General features: G+C 37.1%; 1 protein-coding gene across 4 annotated transcripts in view; it reads left to right on the top strand.

Annotated features, from left to right (window-relative positions):
• Window positions 1–19,187, top strand: part of Fut8 (fucosyltransferase 8) — a 214,633-nt gene that overhangs the window by 125,328 nt on the left and 70,118 nt on the right. For all 4 annotated transcript variants that reach the window (XM_038337846.1, XM_038337844.1, XM_038337845.1 and 1 more), the window contains 2 exons: window positions 3,540–3,655; window positions 3,766–3,928. In XM_038337846.1, the coding sequence (XP_038193774.1) occupies window positions 3,540–3,655; window positions 3,766–3,928 (279 nt within the window). The remainder of the gene's footprint in view (window positions 1–3,539; window positions 3,656–3,765; window positions 3,929–19,187) is intronic.

Here is a 19,187-nt window from a genome sequence, read left to right as displayed (position 1 = left end):
TTAGATTTTCTGGACCTGGTGCTATGCACTGTTGTGAGCTGCCAGGTGAGTGTTGGGAATTAAACCCGTGTCCTCTGCAATAGCAGTAATGTTCTTAACTAATAAACCATTGTTCTGGTTCGTATAGTGTCCTTTTGTATCTCTTTTATTGGCTCTCTTTATCTTGGTTGTGTGTGTGCATGTGTGTTTCAGTTATGGGGCTCAAATCTAAACCTCACAGATGCCACTGATGTACACTTCTAGCCTCAAGTCTTTATCTTTTGAACTATAAAATAGTCATACTAACCGCTTTTGTATGTTGAGTGTGTTTTATTAATTGATTTTTCTCATTTTCTGATTATAGATTGTTGTACACATATATTTTTCAGTCTCCCTTCCCCTTTTTGTAGTACTGGGAACTGAACTGAGTACCTTGCATGTGCTAGCCAAGTTAACCACTGAAATAGACACAGCCATCTTTTTATGTTTTATTTTATTATTTTTTTTATTTTTTGAGACAGTTACTTTGATTAGACCAGACTGTCCTTTAATTTGGAGCTCTCTTGTCTCAACCCTCCTCATAGTTGGCAAGATAGGCTCAGGCCACCAGGATCGAGTCAAGTATTCTTAAGCTTTCTCCTGAAGTTTAGTTACTTGAAAATAGTTGGATCCTTCTGATCTTGCTTATATAAAATGACTGTGTTTAGTCTTGACTACTTTCTCCACTGCTGACCCCAAATCCTTCTGAGCTTTATCCCCGGTGCTCCATGCATCCCTGTATTAAAGGCCAGGTACTTGCACTAATCTTTTTGGAGAGTTCCTTCCCCAATCTTGAGTAATTTCCTTATTCAGTACATTTTTTTTTCTGTGTGCTTTGGCATTATGCTAATTCTCAAGTATTGCTTCTACAGGTCTCTGGGATTCAGTGTTCACTTCTCCTTTAATTCTCTCTCTTATTTGAACTCTGTGTGCCTTAATTTTATACTCTAGTTCCTGTTCATCTTAGGGGCTCTACTAGGGTCCACCAACATGTCCCTTCTCTGTGTTTTGTTGTGGAAGTTCTGTTGAGGTGTAAGTTGGAGCAGTTGCAGGGCTCATTATGTTTTTTTCCTCTGGAAACCAGTGAATTTTGTTGCCCAATGTGTATGAATATATATTCATATATTATTATATATGTGGTTTGGGTTTTGATTAATTTCAGACACGATAATAAATCTATTTTCTTTTAATGTTACCATGGTAGGAAGTAGAAGTCCTGTGTGTCTTTTTTTATATTAAATTTGATAAGAGAACATTCTATTCTCAAGATTAAAGAAAAGAGACTGTTCATGCGGATAGACATTTATAGATGGTGTTTTAGAGGAATAGTCCTTATGCTTTCTTTTTTATTTTTTCTTTATATACAGTGTATTCACAGTTGAATTATATAATTATATATAATAATGCGATGTAAATCACTACTTCCAATCTATTTTATTATAATTAGATTGGATTTAGTACTTGATGAAAATCTGCTGAAAAGAGTGCATGTTATATTTTTTAAATGTCTATTTTGTTCCTGGTATTATTCCAGCAGTATAGGAAGAAACAAGATAAGGAGAGCCCAGAGATAATCTTTCTGTTGTTTGAATATTGCTGTATCTACATTGTATCCTGATCACAAACATCCCTGTCCATGACACAGTGCCTCCATAATAAATCTCAAGGGGTAGAAGGATTTTTGTTTGTTCTTTTACACGGTTTCTAAGAAATTAACCATCTAATTTTGAAAGAGATTAAGGGTCAGATTTTAAAAATTATGTATCAGTGCAAAGCTTGTTTATGTATATGCATATTTAAGTGCTTATAAATTATTCAGTTTTATACTTACTTTCATTTTACTATTGTTTACTTTGTGCACATACAAATGAAAGCTTTTTCATTGATGTTCTATATTTTTAGACACATTTATGGAAGATTGTTATTTTAATTCTCCTGTTTGTTGCATACAGTTTCGTGCACAGTTCTAGTTACTTTAGTAGATATCTATACTTAGTTTAGATTAAACAGTAACTTCATCACTAAACACATATTCTGAAGTACTGTAGGTAATTAATAGTTAATTTGGACTCATCAGTTCTGCAAAATGTTTAAAAAGCTGTAAAATACCTGTTTCATCTCATTTGTGTAAAGGATTGTATGACTGTCTCAGTTTAGGTTCCACCACATGTAACTTAGAAATTAAGTTCCTACAAAAGACAGTGATGATAAGAATAGATGTTTCCTTCTTTATAATTAGATTTTGAAATAAGAATCAATCCATTATTTAATAGTCACAGTTTTGCAAAAGAATATGTGGTGTTTCCTATGGGTGTGATGCTAAACACCAGAAAGTTGCTATCTTTAAACAACAGGCATTTTTTTTCCTGTTATTGTTTTGGAAGTCAGAAGTCAGAAATGATTTCCTCTGGGCTGGAACCAGAGTGTTTAAAGGCTGTATTTCATAGGGAAGCTCTAAGAGAAAAAACATTCACTTTTCAAGTTTTCAAAAGGATGCATTTCTCACTCCTAGGTCTTTCCTGCATCTTAAATGAAAGCTGTCATGTACCCTTTTTTATCTGTAGCAGAGTCTCCCTATCGCTCTCTCTTCTGTGGCTACTCGTGAACACCTTTACCACCCACCTAGATCACCCTGGGTAGTCTCCCAGTCTCAGGATCCTTAATCACGTATTCCAGGTTTTCTTTTGCCATATAAAGTAATATTCATAAATTTTAGAAATTAAGATGCAAATATCTCTGGAAGATTACTGTGTAGCCTACCACCAAGTTTTATTTATAGATTTAAGCCAAAATGGAGTACAGAGTACTGGTAAAAGTCACATAAAAACAAACATGTTAGAAATTAGTCAAATTTGGAAAGAAGTAGAACTGATAGGTCGATAACATAAGTTAAAAGATCCTGGAGTTTGTGTGTTCTTTTTCAACAGTTTATATTACTGAATGATTGTTTGTTTGTTTGTTTGTTTCAGACAAATAAAGGAGACGATTTCTATATTTTTTACTGTATTTCTCTTCTGTCTTGTTTTTCACTTACCTATAAAACTGTTGCTAGTTATGATTTCACAAGTTGAAACAGTCATATACCCTGACACTGAGATTAAAGCAGAATTGCTTTATTTGATATTTAATGTATCTGTAGAGACCTTTTCATTGTTACTCTCCTTAAGTCACTTCATCTCCTCTTATATCTTTGTTAATTTTATCACCACTACAAAATTGATCATTTTGTCACCAAAGGTAACACCTCAAATAAGGAGAAAGCTTTTAGGAAACAGCTTTAAAGATTTCTTAGCTCTCAGGAGATCTTATATCTCAACTACATAATTAATTTCTGGTCTTGTTTATTATCATGCCAGTCTTTAGGATTAATCCTATACAGTTGAAAAGATTCACTTTGTACCTCTTTTTGGTATGCTTAATAATCTGTAGAGATACTAATAAGTATGGTATAGCAAAGTATACATATGTTTTGTGGTGTAATATAAAAGACAAATGTTCATATTTCTATCTCTGAACTACAGAATACCAGAAGGCCCTATTGATCAGGGGACAGCTACCGGAAGAATCCGTGTTTTAGAAGAACAGCTTGCTAAGGCCAAAGAAAAGATTGAAAATTATAAGAAACAAGCCAGGAATGGTATGTGATTATGCAAATTCTTTTCCATTTTAATATAGTGACTTTTGCACAAATATTGAAAATTCCTCTCACCAAATGTTAGAAATATTCTTATTTTCTATTCTTTGCAGGTCTTGGGAAGGATCATGAAATCTTAAGGAGGAGGATTGAAAATGGAGCTAAAGAGCTCTGGTTTTTTATACAAAGTGAATTGAAGAAATTAAAGAATTTAGAAGGAAATGAACTCCAAAGACATGCAGATGAAATTCTTTTGGATTTAGGACACCACGAAAGGTACTTTGTCCCTACATGCTTCCTTTGAGTTTCCATAAAGATTATAATTTATGAATGAGGCATTGAGACTTTGTCTAATTTATGTGCTGATTGATCAGTGGTACTGTGTTTAAGAGTGGTAGATTATTTGGTATCTAGTGGTGTCAGTTATTGGTACGTGAAAGTGTCTCCTGCCAGAGTCCGTTGTAACAGTTGGCATTTGAAGCAGAGCATGTGAGCTCACGTTACAGTGCACTGGAATTTACACTGATGCTGCAGTTAATGTTTCTATTTTCTAAATGTTACATACTCAAAAACGCTATCTTTGAGGGGTTTCTAATGAAAGGTTAGCAGGTTTGGGTAAAGGAGAGCATCCTGCTAATTGTTCTGTTTATTTTCTAGAGAGGTTTGCCTAGTATCTGCCTATCTAAAGTTGTTTCTCCTCTTTACACATTTCTAGTGATAAGCCGTTTATCATCTATAGGAAAGAAAACATTTTGGTATTAGTGTTCCTGCAGATAAAACGTACATGAGAATCATTCTAAGTAAGGTGAAACATCCTTTGGCTTATTATAGTTAAAAACCTGTGTTCTCAGTAGGATTCTCCTGGGAATTACTGTCTTATTAGTGAATAATGAAAGAAAAATGATTGTGTTAGTACAAGCTACCGCTGTGAAGAGGAAGTGAATTAACCCATACAAACTAGAGAGTCACACATATTAACAACATCATCACCATGACAGTGACTTTGAAGTATTGATCTCTTGTTTTAAGTAAAATTACATACAGAATCTCAGTGGACTAGAATGACTTTAGGACTGTTGTTTTATAGAAATATGATAGTATGTCTTTAAGGGGCTGTTGAATTTTTTTAGGCCCCAAAATAGGCAGTCCCCTTGAAATTTTTGCGCTAGCTTGCAGTAAGGCCATACTTAGACCATTAGGTCAAATGTTGACTAATTGTATCCTTAATAGGCTTCTACCCTAAAACTGATTCTCTATTCCAGTCTTCTATTAAACAGACCTTTGTATTTCTGTAATTTGTTTATGGTAGCTTTATAGAAAATGCAGATTAAAACAAGATTTGATGTAAGATTATGTGGTATAAAACCAAAATTTGAATATTGACTTCTGATGAAATAGTCAAATGATTTACTTAAATTACTTGATGAGAATTTAATTCTCAGGTCTTTTGTAAATGAAAATAATTTAAAATTATTTTTAAATATAATTTGTGCATGTTTTTCTAATTATGTATATAAATTAAAAATGAATACAATAAACAAGCCCATGATAAATGTCTGTAAATTGCAATTATATTTTATTGTTAGTTGAACTTTTAAAAAATTATAATAAGTCCTGGCATTGCCATTTAGTGTATATTATTAAATAATGATATTTCACTGAAAACAAAATGCAAAGTACAAGTACACAAGTCATTCTTATTGTCTTAAGTAGAAATCATGATGAATTTGGGAGAAAACACAGAATAGTAATTTAACTCCAGGAAGGCAGATTAGAATGTAACAATACAAATAACGAGCAAACACAGCAACACATTAGAGAAGTAATCTTTAAAATAGTGAATACAGGAAGGATTTGTGTCATATAGAAAATATCCTCATACTGACCATTTTTAAATCCTTAAAGTATAAGAACTGAAGTGGACTTCTGTGTATCCTCCACTGGGCTTTGTATATCATAAAGAGCTTCATCTTTATTTTCCTTAGTGTCTCTGTCTCTCTCTCTGTCTCCTCCCCACCCCGTGTGTGTGTTTGTCTCCCTCCCCCTCTCTCTCAACATTGGTAGATTCACAGAATATTAAAGAAAATACCACTAAGAATTCTTATATACACTAAAATCACTGTCTTTTTTTTCAGTGTCTTTTATTTACCTCTTAATTTATAGTATACTTGTTATCTTTTTTATTTTTGAAGGAGTCCAAATTATGATATGTAAGTTGTCTCTGAACTAGCATATTTGTTTTTTTTTCTGAAAAATCATTTGAAGTGTTAATGTATCAGAATCTTGTTTAGATTTTTCTGTGAACCTCTCTTTTTTGTTCAGTCTACAGTTAAGGGAAAAACTCTAAATGACTTTAGTGAGGCTTATAATTTACTGATAAATGATGGATTTTGGATGTAGCTCAATGATAGAATGCTTCAGTAGATGTGGTTGGCCTTGGATCCAACTGCCAAAACCCAAATTGTGAATATACAAGTTGTACATTTTTGATGATTTGTTTAAAATGTATACATATTGTGTAATGATTTCCAGAGTTAAATGAGTGAACATATCCTTTACCACACCATTAATGTGTGTGTGTGTGTGTGTGTGTGTATAATGTGCTCTTACAAGTTTCAAACAAACCAATCAAGCATTGCTAACCCATGCCAGTACATTAGATGTCCAGAACCTATTTTATTTCATAACCTAATGTTTGCACCAATTGACAACACCTTTGAATTTCATTTATTTTCTAACCCTAGGCACACTATGCTTTCATATGAAGTTGAAGTTTTGTCTCTAAGTAAACACATTACAGTATTTGTTTTTCTCTCACTGGCTCATTTCACTTAGTATAATATTCAACAGAGTTATTCATGATGCTAGATATGGCATGTTTTCTTTTACTTTAAAAAATTCATTGACAATTTTATATATAATCGGCATAATGTTAAATGACCGTCTCAATCCACCATTTCTCATCTTCTACCCCCTACCTCTACCCTGTATTCCCTAACATATCCTCTTCCCAACTTCATGTCTTTTCTTCCTTTCCTTTTAATAGTTTTTTTATGTTGTATTGTGTGTGTGTGTGTTTATATAATCATCAGTTAAGGACACTTAGATTGTTGCTAGATTAGCTATTGTGAATAATGCTGGTGTAATTCAATATATAGATTTTATTTCATTTGGATATTTACTCACAAGTGGGATTGGTCATGTGTTCTGTAGTTATATTTTTAAGTGTTTTCACCAATTTAGATTCCCAAGAACATTACAAGGATTCCCTTTTCTCTATAATCTCTCCAGTACTTATTTTCTCTTCTCTAACCCTACCCTCCCTTCCTGAACACTCTCCTCCTCTCCTCATCCCCTCTGTTTTTTGTTCATTTGTTTATTTGATTTGCAACAGAGAAAACCAATTCTATGTACTCTCTGTGTACCTCAGGTTGACTCAAGCTCATGATTCTCCTGCATTAGTCTCCCAGATCCTAGGATTATAGACCTATACCACCATACCTTGCTCTCATCTCTCTCTCTCTCTCTCTCTCTCTCTCTCTCTCTCTCTCTCTCTCTCTCTCTCTCATGTATGTATGTATGTATGTATGTATGTATGTATGTATGTATGTATGTATGTATGTATCTTCTCTCTTTTATTTCCTTCCAGTCTCTCTCCTCCACCTTTCCTCTCCCCCAGGTCCACTCCTCCTTTTCCCTTCAGAAATGACCAGGCTTTTCAGGTATACCAGCCAAACATGGCATATCAAGTTGTAGTAAGACTACACATACCCCCTCATATTAAAGCAAGATAAGGCAACCCAGTAGAAGGAAAGGGTCCCAAAGCAGGCAAAAGAGTCAGAGACAGCCTCCAATTCTACTGTTAGGAGTCCCATAAGAATACCAATCTACACAACCATAACATATGCAGAGGACCTAGGTTAGACCCATACAGGCTCCATGATTATTGGATCAGTCTCTTGAGCCTGTATAGACCCTTTCTAGTTAATTCTATAGGGTTTTTTGTGACCCTTCTGGCTCCTATAATCCTTCTTCCCCCTCTTTCACAGGTTTCTTCAAACTCAACCTAATGCTTGGCTATGGATCTCTGTATCTGTTTCCATCAGTTGCTGGATAATGCCTCTCTGATGACACTTATGCTAGGCTCTGGTCTATAACTATCACAAAGTATCATTAGGAATTATTTCATTGACTTTTTTTTTCTGATCATGTTTAGTTTTATCCTAGGTCTTGGGTCTATCCAGACTCTGGTTCCTGGCCCTCCAGGTAGGGTATGTAAGGCATGGACTTCCTGTCATGGCAGGGGTCTCAAGCTGGACCAGTCATTGGTTGGCCACTCCCACAGTTTCTACATCACCTTTACCCTAGTACATTTTACAGGCAAGGACAAATTGTAGGTCAAAGGTTTTGTGACGAGGTTGGTGTTCCAATCCCTCTACTGGAAGCCTTGCTTGGTTATAGAAGATGGCCAGCCCAGGCTGTGTATTCCTTAGTACTAGGAGTCTTAGCTAGGGCCACCCTTGTTGACTTTGGGAGTTTCCATTGCACTAGGTTTCTACCTTGACCTCTAAATCACCTCCAGTTTCAGTCATCTCTTCCCCCAGTTGTCCCCCTGTTTCTATCCCCACCTACTTCCAGTTCATGTATTCTATTTTCCCTTCTCAGGGTGATTCATGTGTTCCCTTGAGCCTTCCTTGTTACTTAGCCTCCCTGGGGCTGTGGATCATAGCCTGGTTATCCTGTACTTTAGATCTAATATCCATTTATAAGTGAGTAAATAAGTGAGACAGTGTTTGTCTTTCCGGGTCTGAGTTACCTCATTCAGGATGACTTTTTCCAAGTTCCATTCGTTTGCTTGCAAATTTCATGATGTTATTTAACAACTGAGTAATACTCCATTGTGTAAATGTACCACATTTTCTTTAGTCATTTTTCAATTGAGGGGCATCTATGTTGTTTCCAAGTTCTGGCTATTACAAAAAATGCTGCTATAAACATAATTGAACTAGTGTATGGTATACCTTGTGGTATGATTGAGCATCCATTGGGTATATGCCCAATAGTGGTATAGCTGGGTCTTGAGGTAGATCAGTTCCTAATTTTCTTAGAAACCACCATATTGATTTCCAAAGTACCTGTACAAATTTGCCCTTCCACCAGCAATGGCTGAGTGTTCCTCTCTTCAGCAAAAGCTGTCTGTTGTGGTTTTGCTCTTACCCATCTTGCCTGGTGTAAGATGGAATCTCAGTCTTATTGAATTGCATTTCTTTAAGTGTTTCTTAACCATTTGAGAGTCCTCTTTTGAGAAATCTCTGTTTAGATCACCCCATTTTTAAATTGGATTATTTGCTTTGTTGTCTAGTTTCCTGAGTTCTTTATATATTTTGAATATTAATCCTCTGTCAGCTGTGAAGTTGATAAAAAAATAGTTTTTCCATTCTATAGGCTGCCATTTTTCTCCTATTGATGATGTCCTTTGCCTTACAGAAACTTGATTCCCAAGGACCCATTTCTTAATTGTCAATCTTAGTGCCTGTGCTATTGGTCTTCTGTTCAGGAAGTTGTCTCCTGTGGCAGTGCATTCAAGGCTCACTTTTTCTTCCATAAGATTCAGTGTATCTAGTTTTATGTTGAGGTCTTTGATCTACTTTGACTTGAGCTTTGTACAGGGTTATAGATATGGATGTATTTTCAGTCTTCTGCATAGTGACACCCAGTTAGACTAGCACCATTTGTTGAAGTGCTTTCTTTTTTTCCATTTTATAATTTGGCCTTTTTTTAAAAAAACAATCAAACATGAGGTGTTCATAGGTGTGCGGATTTTCTTCTGGGTCTTTGATTTGATTCCATTGGTTGACCTGTCTGTTTTTATGCCAGTGCTATGTGGTTTTTTATTGCTATAGCTTTGTAGTACAGCATGAAATCAGAGATGATGATACCTGCAGAAGTTCTTTTATTGTACAGGAGCGTTTTAGTTTAGTATTGTTCTTGCAGGGTCTGTAAAGAACTGTGTTGGAATTTTGATGGGGATTGCACTGAATCTGCAGATTGCTTTTGGTAAGATGACCATTTTACTATGTTAATCCTACTAATCAATCTTCTGATATCTTCAATTTCTTTCCTGTGTTTTTATGGGTGTGATTGCTAGCCTCCTTGGGTTGGAGTTTTCTTTCTAGTTAGGGCTGGATTTGTGAATTGTTTAAATTTGACTTTGTCTTGGAATATCTTGTTTTCTCCATCTATGATGATTGAAAGTTTTGATGGGTATAGTAGTCTTGCCTGGCCTCTGTAATCTCGGAGAGTCTTCAAGACATCTGTCCAGGAGCTTTTGACTCTTAGAGTCTCCATTGAGAAGTCAGGTATAATTCTAATTGATCTGCATTTTTATGTTACTTGGCCTTTTTACCTTGAAATTTGATATTCTTTCTTTGTTCTGTATGTGTAGTGTTTTGATTACTATGTGGTGGTGGGGACTTTCTTTTCTGGTCTAGTCTAGTGTTTTATAAGCTTCTTGTATCTTTGTAGGCATATCCTTCTTAAACTTAGAAAATTTTCTCCTATGACTTTGTTAAAAAATGTTTTCTGGGTCTTTGAGCTGTGATTCTTCTCTTTCTTTTATTCTTATTATTCTTAAGTTTGGTCTTATCATAGTGTTCCAGATTGCCTGGATGTTTTCTGTCAGGAATGTTTTAGATTTAGCATTTTCTTTGACCAGTGTATCCATTTGTTGCATTGTGTCTTCTATGCCTGAGATTCTCTCTTCCATCTCTTGTGTTCTTTTGTGATGCTTGTGACTGCAGTTCTGTTCGCTTACCTAGATTTTCCATTCTCAGGTCTTGAACAGTTTTATTTATTTCCTTTGTCTATTTGTTTTTTCTTGGCTTTCTTTAAGGTACTTGTTTATTTCTTCACATTTATTGTTTGTTTTTTCCTGGTTTTCTTTAGTAGGCAGTTTATTCATTTCCTCTTTAAGGACCTCCATTATTTTCATAAAGTTGATTTTAAGGTTGTTTTCTTGTGCTTCCACTGTGTTAGAATGTTCAGAACTTGCTGTAGTAGGATAACTGGGCTCTGGTGTGCCATATTGTTCTGGCTGTTGTTGATTGTGTTCTTGTGCTGGCCTCTAGGCATCTGGGTTTGGGATAATTATAGGTTTAGGTATGGATTTTTAAGTTTGTTTTTGTTGGATGATTGTGTTTTCCCTGGTTTCTATTTCTCTCTGGTCTTCTGGCCTGCGTGGCCTGTGGTCCTGGTGCCCTGTGAGGCCTTTCTGGTCTAGTAGGGTGCCTCCACTTGGGTGTTGGCGACGTGCCTGGCCTCTGGGTCTCTGGGTGCAGTGCCAGTGTTGCCTTTGGGGTTTTCAGGGTCCTGGGAACCAGTGTGACCTCTGGTAGAGCAGGAGCTTCTGCCAGAATTGTGGGCTGGGATATGGTAATGAGAACAGGCTTTGGAGGAGGGGCTGTTGGGAGCAAGGCTGGACTGCCTCTGAGGATCTGTTGGTTGTTTGCCTTTGGGGGGTTACCTGGGGTTCTGGGTGCCTGTGTGGCTGGCCTCTGGTAGAGTAGGGCCTTTTCCCTGAGCTGGGATATGGTGATGAGTGGATGGAGGCTGTTGAGGGGAAAGCTGCATTGGCTTAAGGGTGTTGTCGATCTCTGGGCTGGGTCTCACCTGGGGTTTGGGGTACCAACATGATCGCTTGGTAGAGCAGGGGCTTCTGCCTGAGTTGTGGGTTGGAATATGGTGACTCCCTTATCTTTTTTTTTTTTTAATAATTGCTCTAACAAGTGTGAGAAGATACATTGAAATTTTAGTTTGCAGTACTCTGACTGGCAGTGATTTAAGCACCTTTTTATGTACCTGTTGGCCATTTGTATATTTTGTTTGGAAAAGTCTATTTAAGTCCTTTTTCTATTTCTAGTCAGGTTGTTTATTTTGCTTATGAGTACCTTATGTGTTTTAGTTATTATCCCTTATTGAATATATAATTAGAAAATTATTAAAATTAGACATAATTATACTTATAAGCAAGTATCATACTGTTATGTTTATTATAGATCCATAGTTTTGAGTCAGGAAATGTGATATCTTTAGGTTTGCTCTTCTTTCCCAAGATAATTTCACATGTTAAGAGTCTTTTTCGGTTCCAAATATAATTTTAAGACTACTTTATCTAGCTCTGTAAAAAATGACATAGGAAGTTTTATAGGAACTACACTAAATCTGTGGATCACTTTGTGTAGTGTGGACTTTATACCAATATTAATTCTTTCAGTTCATGAACATAGGATATTGTTCTATTTTGTATCATATTTAGTTTTTTCATCAGTGTTTGATAGTTTTATAGAACAGTATATGAATCTTACCCCTTTGACTGATTATTCCTATTTTTACTATTACAAATAAGGTTGTTTAATTTCTTTAAGAGATGATTTGCTAGTATATACAAATGTAGTTTTTGTATGTTTGTTTTGTGCCCTTTAGATATCTTTGTTTTTTTCAGATTTTTTATTAGTACCACCAAATTTTTGGTGATGTCTTTAGGGTTTTTTGTATGCCAAATTTTTGATGGTATCTTTAGGGGTTTTTGTTTGTATGATCATATTATATCCAAACAGAATATGTATAACTTCTTTTCTGATTTATTTTTATTTAATTTGTCTGTCTGTGACTACCAAAATCATGTCAAGAGAAGTATAGAGAGTGAGAATCTTTTATCTTGTTCCTGGTTTGCCTCTATTGACCCACTTGGTCCTTTTAATGTGAATTTGGTTTGTTTGTATTTGTTGAAGACTATTACATATGAATGAATCAGAGATGCTCTCTTGTAATCTTTTCTTGTAGTGCCCTTACTTGGCTTTGGCATGGCAGTAATGGTGACATTTTCAAACGGCTTAGCATGGCAGTAATGGTGACGTTTTCAAAGGAGTTTGGAAAATTCTCATCTCTTTAATTTTATAAAAGTTGGCATTGATTTTTCTTTAAAATCATATAGAATTCACCTACAAATGTACTTGGTTCAGGGGTTTTGTTTATTATGATTACTAATGTAATCCCTTATTATTAGTTTCCTGAGAATTTCTGTTTCTTTATAATTCAGTGTTTGAATCCTCCCTGTCCTTGGTGGTTAGATAGGCTGCCTTGTGGAAGTGGGGAGCATCAGCAGTCACACAGTGGTACTCAAGTTCTGTGATGCTCCAACTACACACCAAACAGCATACAGTCCAGATTGGCCTTCGTCATGGCATCCAACTAGCTGTCATCAGTGGGTAGAGAATTTTAGGAAATTTTGAAAATAAATCATTTGATCAATGAAATAAATACGACAATTGTATGTCAGACACGTTGAGTTCTCTTTGACCTATAGAACTGGGCTTTATAGGCAATTCTTCAAGGTAATACAGTATTTGATCTTATTAGTTATTGGAATAAGCTATGTAGTAGACACAGAAAATGAATTAGGGTTAACAAGATGGCTGAGGCAAGATGGCTCAGCTAGTAAAATACTTGCTGCCAAACCTGATAGCTTGAATTTGATACCTGGAACCCACATGGTAGAAGGGGATAACGAGATCCTATAAGTTGACTTCTGACTTCTACATATGCACTGTGGTATGCCACCCCAAATAATTAAGTGCAATAAAAAATGAATAAAAGGATCAAGTAACTATGAAATCAGAGCAATGAAACAGGAAACAATTGAACAAGATCAAAACGTAGACAGCAGTGCTCAAAGCTACCTTGCAAAAAGAAGGGCATGCTCATGACGGTAAAGACATCCAACTTGGGAGAGAAGGAGGACAGAATTAATATCTTTATCAGAAAATTTGTTTTTTATGGCAAAGGATACCATATGTCTGGAAGGGATTGAACCTGGCAATCCCAGGAGATCTTTCTGTTTGATAATCTTCCAGCACTACTGGAGTGGATACATTCTAAAGACATCCAGGGAAGGTGCCTTGAGAGCACATTTACCTCGTACTTTTCAAAACACAGAGAACTGTAAGAGCCTCATTCTGAAGCAACCCTCAGGGAGGCAACGCTAGCTCTTGTTTTCTATTATCAAGAACGTGTACCAGGACTTACCAGGGAAAGACTTACCCACAAGTGCTGGCGAGGTTGGCTAGTGCATCTCATAATCTGAAAGAGGAATTTGTGGGCTTCCTGTTTTATGAAGCCAGTATAAAAACTCTGGCTGTGAAATTTTGCACTATGATAACTGAGAAGTGGGAACTAAATGTGGAGTGTTGCTATGACCGGGCTTAAAATATACCAGTGCATTTTCTCCCTAAGTTTGTGGCTTCTTGAGTTTTAGAGAAATAATCCTGTAGCCACGAACACTTTGCTCTCTGTTGACAGAGGTTTCTGTCCCATCCTGCCCTGCAGCTGTTCTGTCCCAAAGAAATACACAAAGGTCCACATTAATTATAAATTGGTTGACCTATTAGCTCAGGCTTCTCATTAGCTAATTCTTACATCTTACAGTAACCCATAAGTCTTGTCTGTGTCAACTTTATCGGCAAGGCCTTCTCATCTTGCTTCTGGGTTACAACTGCAGACTGACTCCTCTTCCCAGAATTCTCCTGTTCTTGCTGCCCCACCTCTACTTCTTGCCTAGTCTCCCTGCCTCTACTTCCTACCTGGCTACTGGCCAATCAGTGTTCTATTAAAAAAAGCACAAGTGACAAGATAAAAAACCATTGTCCCACAGCAGCTTTCCTTGTACCCTAAGGCTGGCTCCTTGTACCCTATGGTTGACAAAGTTGGTGTCTTTTTTTTTTTTTTCATTCTCATGGTTTATTTATTTTTTATATTTAAAAATTTCCATCTCCTTCCCTCCTCCTCCCCCTCCCTCTGCTCCTCCTCCCCCTTCCCGCCCCTCCTTCTCCCCCTTCTCTCCCCTTCCCTCCACCCATACCTCCCCTCCCTCCCTCTCAAGGCCAAGGAGCCATCAGGGTTCCCCACTCTATGCTAAGTCCAAGGTCCTCCCAACTCCCCCCAGGTCCAGGAAGGTGATCGACCAAGCTGAGAAGGCTCCCACAGAGCCCGTCCATGCAGAAGAATCAGAGCCCAGCGCCAATGTCCTTTGCTTCTCAGTCAGCCCCCGCTGTTGGCCACATTCAGAGAGACGGGTTTGGTCGCATGATCCATCAGTCCCATTCCAACTGGAGTTGGTGATCTCCCTTTAGTTCTGTCCCACCGTCTCCATGAGTGAACGCACCCCTCACGTTCCTGACTTTCTCCCTCATGTTCTTGCTCCTTCTGTTCCTCATCAGGACCTTGGGAGCTCAGTCCAGTGCTCCAATGTGGGGCTCAGTCACCTTCCCCATCTGTCGCCAGCTGGAGGTTCCCTCACGGTCCTGACTTTCTTTCTCATGTTCTCCCTCCTTCTGCTCCTCATCAGGACCTTGGGGGCTCAGTCCGGTGCTCCAGTGTGGGGCTCTGTCATTTTCTTCATCTATCGTCAGGTGGAGGTTCTATGGTGATATGCAAGAAATTCATCAGTATGGCTATAGGAACTGGCCTTTTCAGGCTCCCTCTCCTCAGATGCCCCCAGTTAGTTCAAAGTTGGTGTCTTATTGTGGTTGTGGTGGGTATCTGTTCTGTTAAGAACAATTAGTAGAATTGTTCCTCTTTACATTGATTACTTCAGTTGCTTTCAAGACTTCACAATATAACTTTATTCTTTTCCAGAACGTTGAAGAAATGTAGTGATGAGCTGCGGGCCTGCCTTTCATCCCGCCTGGCTCCCGGCCACCTGGCTAGCTTGTGCCCCGAAATAACAACACACAAACTGTATTCATTTAAACACTGCCTGGCCCATTTGTTCCAGCCTCTTATTAGCTAATTCTCACATCTCTTGCTTTAACCCATATCTAATAATCTATGTAACACCACGAGTGGTGTCTTACCGGGAAAGATTCAGCATGTCTGACCTGGTGGCTGGCTTCATGGCGACTGTCCCAGAGAAGAGAGGCATGGCGATTGTCTTGAGCCATCTACCTCACTTCCTTCTTCCCGTTCCACCCACCTAAGGGCTGGCCTATTAAATGGGCCAAGGCAGTTTCTTTATTAATGAATGAAATCAACACAAACAGAAGACTCTCCCACATCAAAGAAAGGGGTAAAGAACTGCAGGATATTTGCATTTCTCAGTGGACAGACAGGCATGGTGCTTTTGAAATGTTAGTGGACCTCCTGCAGACTCTTTTTGTGTTTAGATGATACAAGCAGTGCTACAAATATTAGATGGGAGAACTGTACTCTGGTAAAGCATTTTTACACTATGGGGCAGTGACAAATTTTTATTTTATTGTTACTACTGCTGTTCCCTAAAAAAATATATTGACCTGTACAAAGTCCTCTAGTGAAAAATCTCCAGGGTCAAACGTCTGTTTCCTTTGTAGCTGATCACTTGACTGGATTACTGCATTTGCTCTGTGAAATGGTGGAAAATATTGAATCTTATCATGAGTGCTTAGTTTGAGGAAGCCAAAAATTTGATAAACAAACTTGACTTTCAAGTCAAACCACTTGAGAGATTCTCTGGTGTTTAGAAAGATAGCCTAGAATTGCAGCTCACCTCTGAGTGTTACCATAATGATTAAACCCTCAGTGTAAACAGTGGAACACTATTTAGGAACTTACAGCTATGTTCTCAAAGCAGTACCTCAGAGCTCTTAAAATGTTTATGTCTGGTTCCCTCAGTAAAGCAAATACTCAAATTCACTTCATCAGAGGTAGGCTTGCCAACTTGAACAGAAGCGCCTGTCTTTCCACTGAGCTTCATTGTCCATGAATTAAATGGGAATACTGAGGGATTATATAAAACTTTATTCACCGTTTGTCAAGCATGCCATCTATCTGACATCAAGGATTTTCTTTGTGTTGTGTATTTATGCTGGAGGGTCCTGTGCAAGATAAAGACTGAGAACAAGTGCTGTGAAGCATTGTGTTTAGTGTTTCAGACCATACCCAAGGAGTACCATGACAGACAAACCAGAGCCTTACTCTTTTTTTTAAAAGACAGGACCTCACTATGTAGTCCTTACTGACCTCAGGTGTATTTGTAGCAGTGCTACAAATATTAGATGGGAGAACTGTACTCTGGTAAAGCATTTTTACACTATGGGGCAGTGACAAATTTTTATTTTATTGTTACTACTGCTGTTCCCTAAAAAATATATTGACTTGTACAAAGTCCTCTAGCGAAAAATCTCAAGGGTCAAACGTCTGTTTCCTTTGTAGCTGATCACTCAAAAAGAAGTATATTAGGTATATCTTTTTTATATACCTAATGTAACATAAATTATAAGATGTTAATTAAATGTTATGGTAGATGCATATCAACAAGCTCTATGTGACTAAGTTACAGTGTACCACCAGTAATTCAGGAACTGTTGGAAATACATAAAACATAGGAGTCTTTTTTATTATTTTAATTTCAAGGGTCTTTAAAAACAGATTTCCTAGGATTGGTGAGATGGCTCACCTGGTAAAGTTGCCAAGCCTGGTAACCCGAGTTTCATCACTGGAACCCACATGGTAGAGAGAACCAATTCCTCCAAATTGTCTTCTGTCTGTCACACATACACCAGAAGACACATGCATGCCATTTGAAGAAAAGTCATTAAGTATATTAAGACATTTAATCACTGAATATCTTTCCTTGTACTTCTTATTGAATACATTAGCTGTTAGTTATCTACCTATTTTTGCTGTATTTGGTCTTTATACTTCTTCTGGTTCCTTGAGTTTTGAGTTGAGTTGAGATGTTTAAAATATTTTCTTTTATAATATGGTTGTTTACAACTTCTGACACACTCTTAGCACACCTTCTGCATCCAAGTGTGAGCTTATTGCGTTTACATTTTGTTTGTCTTGATAAATATCTTGATTTTCCTCTTATTTCTTCTTTGATCTATGATTCATGATTCGTGATCATGATTCATGATTCATGAAAATTTTCCTTTGTTTTCTATACTCAGTATGGTACCCAGTATGAAGGTTGGGGGAAATAGCCTGGTGGTAAAGCATTTGTCTAGTTTATGCAAGGTTCTGTGTTGGTGCCCCATTTCAGAAACAATTAAGGGTAAAGACAAGGAGAAAAATATCTCCTTAATATAATTTTAATCTTATTATATTTGTTAAGCCTTATTTGAAGCATATCATGCACTCTGGAGAATGTTTCATGTATGCTTTAGAAGAATATGTTTTTGGCTATTATAATGTTCTTTTTGGTTTAAGAGTTAATGTCTACTGTTCTCCCATTGATTACCTGTCTGGATGATCTGTGCATTGCTGAAAGTGAGGTATCAAGTCTCCTGATATTATTAGCTCTGTTGCTGTCAGTGTTTCTTTTTAGTTCTGTTAATATTTGCTTTGTCTATGTGCTACTGTGTTAAGTATATATGTAATTGTTATAGCCTATATAACATAATAAAGTAACCCTTTTGTTATAATAAGTAAACTTCTTTGTCTCATCTTACAAATTTTGACTAAAGTCTATTTTGTCTAACATAAGTATTGCCACCCTTCCCTTTGATTACCACTGCTTCACTTCCCTATTTCCTTTTCCATCCCTCACTTTGAACCTGTCTGTATCTTTAAAACTAAAAGGAATCTCTTATATGGAATTTGTTTTTGGATCTTACTTTCTAATCAGCCAATTTGTGTCCTTTATAAACTCAAGTAATTGTAGAGTATAATGGATAATGAACTCTTACATGAGCAGGGCTTATCAGACTGCAGCTGCAAGGGCCTAGTCTTACATTGCATAGTTGTAGGATCTGTAGGTCTGTCTCTGAGAGCACAGGCCTACTTTAGATAGGACTGCCTTAAGACCAGATCTGAGAAGAGCTGGGGCCCACTGACAAGGCTGGTTCTGTTTAGAGATCAAGGTTGGTGGATCTCACTAAGGTTCTGGTAGTAAGAAAGGTAAGGGAGAATTTCTTTTTCCCTACTCAATGTTGTCTGTATGATGAAAACATTGTGTTCTCTCTTCTAGATCATGACTGCTATGGTTTATTACTCTAAATACCAGACATTAAACATAGCCTAGAAGCCAAATAGTAAGCTTATATCTGGGATTCCACTCACCTAAGAATTTTAGCAAAACAGTATTTATTTGATTAATCTACTATGTGTGAGCTAATAACTGGTAGGTTACCTGATAATAATTAGTAATAGTTTTGACTTTTAGAGGGATTTTTTTTAGGAATACAGAGGGCTATAGAATTGACTCAGTGGTTAAGGGTACTGGTTTCTCTCACAGAGGACCTGGGTTTGATTCCTAATATCCACATGGCAGCTCACAACCATCTCTTAACTCCAGTCCCAGGGGATCTGGTGCCCTCTTCTGACCTCTTGGCACCAGGCACACATGTGGTACACCTCTGTACATGCTGGAAAAAACTCACGTCAGATAATAAAATTATTAAATCTTAAATATAAATGAAGAACTTAGAAGAATTTTCTGCAGAGTAGATTACTCCCTGCTACATGCATGCTAATCCACAGCACCACTGAGTCTCCAGTT

Source organism: Arvicola amphibius, chromosome 7, assembly GCF_903992535.2.
Source record: "Arvicola amphibius chromosome 7, mArvAmp1.2, whole genome shotgun sequence".
In the NCBI taxonomy this organism is placed as follows: Eukaryota; Metazoa; Chordata; class Mammalia; order Rodentia; family Cricetidae; genus Arvicola; species Arvicola amphibius.
Note: the sequence above shows the minus strand (reverse complement) of the source record. Positions and strands in the feature narration are given on the sequence as shown.